At 40.4% G+C, this 7,709-nt stretch overlaps 1 protein-coding gene across 4 annotated transcripts in view; it reads right to left on the bottom strand.

Annotated features, from left to right (window-relative positions):
* Positions 1–377: 377 nt before the first annotated feature.
* MACROH2A1 (macroH2A.1 histone) overlaps positions 378–7,709 on the bottom strand; it is a 42,568-nt gene continuing 35,236 nt past the window's right edge. For all 4 annotated transcript variants that reach the window (XM_005483599.4, XM_005483598.4, XM_026791351.2 and 1 more), the window contains exons 8-9: positions 5,083–5,257; positions 378–1,105 (exon numbers count right to left, since the gene is read on the bottom strand). In XM_005483599.4, coding sequence (XP_005483656.1) covers positions 940–1,105; positions 5,083–5,257 — 341 coding nt within the window. In that variant the 3' untranslated portion in view covers positions 378–939. The remainder of the gene's footprint in view (positions 1,106–5,082; positions 5,258–7,709) is intronic.

Here is a 7,709-nt window from a genome sequence, read left to right as displayed (position 1 = left end):
AAACAGGGCTCATAAATATTTGGAAAAAAATACAAAGTAGCTTCAAACAGGCCAGTATTAGATGACTGGAAAGAGTTCAAAAAATCTTAGGCCTTGCTTGATCTAAAAGGCTTCCACCTCCCAAACTGAAAAGGCAATTAGGGCAGATTCTGAACAGGATCTGAAGTAACTGGGAAAGGTGAACACTCTGGGGAAATCTCTGCTGTGAGTGTCACTGAGCACACTCACATGCAGCCAGCACAGGGAAGATGCCCGGCATACCCAAACAAGCTTCCAGGTCACTGATTCTGGTCTGCTCTCATCCCTCTCAGAGCTAACTTTTCAGAACTTAAAAAATAAAGGCTTAAAGGAAAAATCAATCCAAGTACACCAAGAGCAACAGTTCAAACATTTTACTAAATCAATTCACACAGTTTCAAAATTGTAAATATAATTAAGGACAACAGGGTTTCTGTATTTTTTTTTTCTTCCAGAATCATTAAGACAATAAACAAACACAAATTAGGTTTATAGCATCTGTTCTTTTAAAAAATGAAAGGAACGCCACTTGATGTATTGATAAAGCACCACAACACAGTTACAAAATAGGGTTGGCCTGTTTCTTTCACAAGTAAAAGACTACATACTCCTAACAGCTTCCTGCTTCAATCCATACTTCATTAAAATAAAACTATAAAATCTTCTAGATTACACTAACTTCAGACAATGCCTGGTATAACAGTGCATTAACAGCAGTAATGCCAACTATCAGTGCCAACATAAAACAGTTTAGAGAGGAAAAACAAAACAAAAAAATCCAAAACAAAACAACAAAACCCCCACCTTTATTTTTCCTAGATGAGCAAAATTTAAAATAAGGGATGCTCTGCCTCACAATGATTTAAGGATTTGGGGATGCTGATGGGTGGAAGAGGGGGCTGGTACTGTAGCTTTCTAGGATTAGTTGGCATCTAGCTTGGCCATTTCCTGCACGTATATCCCTATACTCTCGCTGTCGAAGAGCACGAAGTACACCGTCTTGATTGAAGAGGACATTGTAGACACAAAATAGCTGGAGATGGCTTTCAGGATCAGCTGAGCAGCTGTTTGCTTTGGGAAGCCATTTCTAGAAGGAGAAAGAAAAAAAAGAAAGAAAATCAAGACTTGCTGAACCGACTTTTGATGGTTTAACCTCCCAGGGAAGGCTCCAGCTTTTCTGCAGCACCTCACAGCAAATAAAGCTGCAAAGCCAGTGTTTACAGTGTGAATTAGAAGTTGTTGATTTAGGCAAGACTTAAAATGCTCAAAGAGAAGAAAAGCATTCCTAAAATATGAATACAGAGTCTACACACACTGTTGGGTTGAACCTCATGATACCTGATGGGTCAATTATTCTCATTTAACAGGTAAGTAAACCAAGAGCCTGCTGTGTTCTGAAAAGCAGTGTATGTGTTGGAGCTGCAAAATCAAACCTGTCCTGAAAGTAAGGCAACTGTTAAAGAAAAGTAAAAAGGGACAGAGAACTTGATCTAGAATATGAAACGTGAAAAGACTCAAAGTCTTACCACTACTAATGGTAACTAAGCACAGGATTTTACAGAACCTAACCTGACAACCTTTCTTAAAACTTCTTCACATTCTTATCTAGGAATCTTTGTCTAAAAGATTCATCTATTCTTAAAACAAGTCAAGCACAAGTAGAATGATCTGAATAAAGCTATGACCTGAACTTTTTGATCTGAATTTTATAGATCATGGCAAACTCCTGGAATTACACCTGGTAACTGCTTGGAACATGGCCTGAGCTTTGTTGTTGTGTTACTCCTGAAGTACTGCTACTCCCCCAGACCAGGGCTTTACCTGCCAAATTCTGAGCCCTCCCCCAGCCTCAGTGATGTGCACTCCACAGTCACTCTGAAGGTGATGGGACATGACCACTCTCTTAGGGGTAGCACCCAAAAAGAACCTGGAAGAGCCTGTTGAACATCACCTGGCTCCTTGATGTGCACTTAGATACCTGGTAGTGAAAACTCCCCATTATAAAGTGTGTACTATTAATACTACAAATAATTTACAGATTACACAGATGTATGAGTTTCTCAGCATTTCCTGAGCAGTTCAAGGAAGTTGGGCTAAATCCACCTCTGACACTAACAGGTGAAAATTTCTCAGCACTTGCTCACTGAAGCACCACACTGGAAGTAAAATGCTGTTGTAATCTCCCTCTTATTTTCTGCTGCAACACACCAAATGTGAAGGGCAACTGCATGCGTCATGGCCCACTTGCTGCACATTGCCTTATCAAAAAACATTCTCAGAGAGCAATTCTAAGTCAGTCCTGCCTGTAATGTGATATTATATGTGCTGTCCTGAAGATAATGTTTGTGGTATTTCAAAAAGGATGGCATGATATAGCTTACACTGTTTTTTCTTTTTTGAAAACGCCTGATTTTTTTCTTCTATCGAAGAAGAAAAAAAAAAAAAAGGAAAAAGCATTGTGAGCAAAGCTTGTACTATTCCAAAGCCAAATGAGCTGGTCAGGGATAATCAGCTGTGTGAGCAGTTAATCAATTGAGAGCGGTTTTGACACAGGAGCTGCTTAGAAGTGAGCAGCTTCCACACCTGGGCACTTGCAGGTTATTTTTGAGTGCTGCCTCATGGCATACAGTGCAGAGATCTTCCAGGAACTTTGCTTCTGAACTGTCATGCAGGGCAGCATCAAACCAGGGACACACACTGTTTCTGAGCTGTTCTCAGGGGCCTCTGAAGTCACACAACTCCCAAGTGTTCTGGCAGGGTGGTCACATCACGGCACATGAAAGAAGAGTGGCCAGGTAAAAGAAAGGCACAGTGCCAGGCAGGCTGATAACAATCCATTGCTCAGGAAACAAGAGAGAGCAGAAAAATCAGCAGGAAGGTGCTGGCCTGATGGCCATGTGTGGGCTGCAAGAAACAGAAGCCTGATGCATTGATCTATGGGTCTGAGTTAAATTCTTGTGAAAAGGCAGCTTGGGACTTCAGCCAAACCAATGTCAATTCAGATCAAAGTCAGAGCATCAGAATGAAATCCCTTCTCAGAGGATGAGTTCATGTTCAATCCCTAACTCTCCTTTCCCTTTTCTCCTGCTGGCCCTACCAGACTGAACTCCAGGCTACCTCTGAACAGAACCCAAGTTGTGCTTTCCATAAGTTGGCTGTAGCTGAGCATCTGGCCCAATGAATGCTACAAGTATGCTATTTTATTTCCCCTCGTGATTTATTTGAACTGCCCTCATGTAATCCCATTCCTCAACTATAAAAGAGAATGAAACTGTTTATGTGGGTTTATTGGGTGATGTCTGCTTGACAGATGCCTGTACTAGAACAGCTGCATACATGTGGTGTCTTTGGCATTTGTTATCTTTTAAAGCTTTACTTTTTTCTTTTTTTAATGCTTTTGACTTCATAAAAACAAGTAGAGAGTATTGTCAGAATATATTATATGTTCTCTCCAAAATTAACTTACGCTTGAGTATCTCTAATTAAGGGGAAAAAAAGGAAAAATACATAACCTCATATATTACTCAAGGCCTTTTGACTTCTCTCCATGTTTTAAAAGCACCACTTTAACTGGCTCAAGTAAGAATGACATGTATATACTGAAGAGAGGACTTGCCCCAGATCCTGCTTGTCAGTAACCAAATTTCAGAACAGAATATGAATCCTGAGGATTGTTCAAGGCTTCATCATCTTCCAGTACCAATCATCTACTTCACAACAAGGGCTGGGAATGGTTCTTTGCTGGGAGCTATCCAGAAAAGACAGGGCTGTGTGGAAGATACTTTACATGGTCCCACTTTTACATAACCAATTCCACAGACACTCTGCACTCTCCACATTATTCCATGGAGGAATAGAGTTTCTCCCAAACAGTGATTCAGAGCTTCTCTTTGTACTGACCAGCCTATGACCCTGACAGTTAATCCAATAAGTTACTATGAATCCCCTGCTGTATTTCTCTACTGTTCTGCAAAGTTTGCTCAAGTTATCTCCTAAAAATTACACCTATGCAAATTAACCTTAGCTGGAGATTTCTATGATGCAAGTTGCTTAAATTTAGCATCCTCATGAAACTTTTATTTCTTGTCATTCACCCAAAACCTCAAACACTGTTTTCTGCCTTAGCCCACAGAATATGCAAGAATTAATTTAGTGTTGCAATACAGCACAATGGGAAGAATATTCTTGTTGTACACCAGCCAACTTCTTTTGTGGCAAACTCAAGAGGCTCAGTTGCTCAGGGTTAATACACACAACTGTGTAATTCAGCCTAGATTTGGCCCTTGGCCTTCCTACTGAGCCATCAGTGAGGGCCAGGTGTTCCCAGCCTCCCTGTGCACCCCAAACCCAGGAGCCTCAGACTAAAGGTGCAGTCAGTCTGCACTGAGACTCTTAAGAACATGATCTGACTTTCAAAGGCACTGAGCACACAGAGCCAGAGGATCTGAACTTTAGACTGAGGCTTTCAAAGACCTTGGCAAGGGGTTTTAAGTTGTTTGTTTTTTTTAATGAAATAGTCCCATGATGTAAACTCTATGGAATTCAGCTTATGGATTTTGGATGAAAGCTTGAAGTGACTCTGCAAATCCTGAGAATCAAGGCACTTTAGGTTTGCTGCTTAAACAAACACTAAGCCATGTCCTCTGGCCATTGTAAGACAGGTAAGTTTCATGATGCACTAAAATCAGGCAAAAGAGACCTCTTTTCTTCATGTTCTTTTCCACATCTCCAATTTATATGAATGAATTGATTGTCTGAAAGAATTCTTTTAATATTCTCTTGAAAGCTCATTTTATGCTCTTTATCCCATTTGCATGCTTTAAGATTTGCAGGGATCACTATGAGATCTGCCAACACTAAACAAGTACTCAGGAAAACACTGCAGGCTCCAAGCACTGCCTGAACAAACCTAGAAGAAATTATTCTTTTAGGGAACTGATTCAAACAAGGAAGAAAAAAGCCAGCATTGTAGCAATGTGTTTTGTACATGGGAAGGGACTGGAACACCAGATGGCACCCAGAGAATGTGACCTATTTGGCATCAGGTTTGCCTGACAACCTTACCTGCCACTGCCAATGGAAGGAAATGCAATTGATTTCAGCTTCTTTTCATCAGCCAGAGCCAGGCAGTTCTTCACTGTCTTCTCCAGCAGCTCCTCACATTTGTCTGAGCCCCAGCCTGGGCTATTACAGTGGATCACAAATTTTGCAGGCAGTCCATGGCCAGCACTGACAACAGCTAGGAAGAATTGAAAATGAAACATAATTACCTTCCTCTCCTTAGGATTAAAGGAGTGGACATGTGATTTAAATAGCAAACAATCAACATTCATTCCCTTAGCCCCTGAGAATGTTTTAGATTATAAATCACAAATCACACAGCCTTAAAATATAACATGATTACAGAGACTTTGTGTTTTCCATTTCCAGCTGCATTTTGCTGTGATAATTTATAAATCATAGCTAGGATTGAGCTTATTTGAGAGAGAGCAAGAATTCATGGCTGACATCAAAGGAAGCACATTTATACTTAGGATTGGGTAAGGAGACGGGCAGTATCTGTTAGAACCCAAACCCAGACAAGGGATGATCTTGCTTTGGTTGGGTTTACTGCAGAGATACAGTAAATACCAGGATGCTGGACAGGCACAAGGACTTACACTCTGGTGACCTTCAGCTACTCCTGCTAAATGCACAGAGTGTTCAGCAGGCTTCTGATCATACCCCAGCCCAAACTGGAGCAGTTTAGACCTACTAGTGCTCTGCAAACCCCAAAGGAAGAAGGGAAAGGAGGTGAATTAAGATTCTGGCTTTATTTCCAGCTTTGTCTCTGAACAACTATAATGAAGACATTTTGTGTGATTTCAAGACTTAGGGCCTGGCCTTATTTTAGCTTTTCTCTGTATGGGTCATACAAGATCACTTGAACAATGCTGGGCTTAGTTTCTCTCTTTCATCACATTCTTGACAGAGGGGTGTAGAGGATGCATTTACAGATTTGCAGTGTTTGATTCACATTGTTTGTGTAACAACGGGCCAGGCCTTGTACGTACATAGAAATAAAAAAGAATTTTTACCATGCTAATCATATCTTATCACCACAATATTACCATGGACATGTGGGACTAAGAAGATGCAGCAGACCCTGTGTACAAACTGCTGACAGGCAGGGATTCTCCAGATGAGAGGCCTCCTTCTCTGCAGGAGAACACGCTCTGGGTTCACCACTTCCCATCACAGAGCAACAACAGACTGTGCTCTGCCTGCCAGGAGCCAGGGGAGGAGGATCTCTGTCATTTCCCAACTCCCTGAGCTGTGGTTGGTTTGTTTAAAAAAAAAAAAAAAAAAAAAAAAAAAAAGTTGGGGGGAAAAAGCCACCCTAATCACAAGCTGAGGGAAGAAAAACATCTATCTGAAATCTCACAAGAACATACAGTCAGCTTTCACAGAGAGTCAGCCCCTAAAATAACCCTACAAAAGCATTGGTATAAAATACTTCACAAAAGCATAATAAAAATACCAACAAGTTTTTTAAAAAATTAAAAAAACAGGTTTACAGAGATTCTTATAGAAATCCTCTATTCTATTCTGGAATGTTTATGAGGCATTTTGCTGTTTAAGTATAGTAGAGGTAACTCTTGGCACATGATTATCACATATGGATACTGTCTTGTGGCTGCTGCAGGAAAGAGAAAAATAGACTTTGTCATATGGATCCTGAGCAGGGGTTAACCAGAACATTTTGAAGGACAATGGAAGCACATGCATTTATGTTCTTATGGCTTTGCAGAGTCCCAACATGTTGAACAGCCTCAGTGTTAGGCAATGTTAATTTGTCATAATGTGCAACTAAAATGTTGGCAGATTCAGAATACATCATAAATCCAAGAAAAATCTATTAAAAGCAGCTGACATATCTCTAGTCAGATGTGAAATGTGGATATCATCCTCACCCTGAGAGAATAAAATACTGTATTGATACACATGACCAACTTTAATGTTTCTCAGGGAGTGTTTTCCAGGGTAGTCATTAATTAACTCATTAGGATTCTGATGAGGACAACTGTTCATTACCAAGAGCAGCTGTCCTTTACTTCAAATGCAAATGCACTGAAATGGGAAGTAAGAACGATAAAGCCAACTATGGACTTAGCCTGTGGCACATTCCAGGTAAGCATTCTGGTTATGTGTAGATTTAAAGGGATGCCCATAGAATTGAGAAATCTGAACCCTGGGTACACTTAGGATTGAAAAATGGATGTATTAGCTCTGTTCTAGAGTCCTCCAACAAGTCCCTAACAGCCAGTTTATCCCAGTGCAGTGCATAGCTGCCCTGAAGTAAGATTGGAGCGACCCCCAGGTCTGAGGGATGCACTAACAGCTGAGAAAAAGAAACTTTTCTTTTTAACTTGCCACCTATTTGGAGCAGTTTGGTCTGGGCTGGTAAGCAATCTTCTACAGAAATTAGTAAAAAGAAAAAAAGTGCGTAATTGATTCTGCATATTTTCGCAGAACAAAAATTCCAAGAAAAACTTATTAAAATTTTTAAAAAGCAAGGGAGAAACCCCCAAAGTATTAAGCTCCAGAAGTAAACAGTTGTAATTTTTCCTGTCAGAGCTGAATTCTTACATCTCCCCTTCGGCTGTAGTTAGGATTCGTTTACAAAACTGTGCACACTGTATTTATTTTTA

The sequence above is a fragment of the Zonotrichia albicollis genome, chromosome 15, assembly GCF_047830755.1.
Source record: "Zonotrichia albicollis isolate bZonAlb1 chromosome 15, bZonAlb1.hap1, whole genome shotgun sequence".
Classification (NCBI taxonomy): domain Eukaryota; kingdom Metazoa; phylum Chordata; class Aves; order Passeriformes; family Passerellidae; genus Zonotrichia; species Zonotrichia albicollis.
This window is presented reverse-complemented; position numbering and strand designations above follow the sequence as displayed.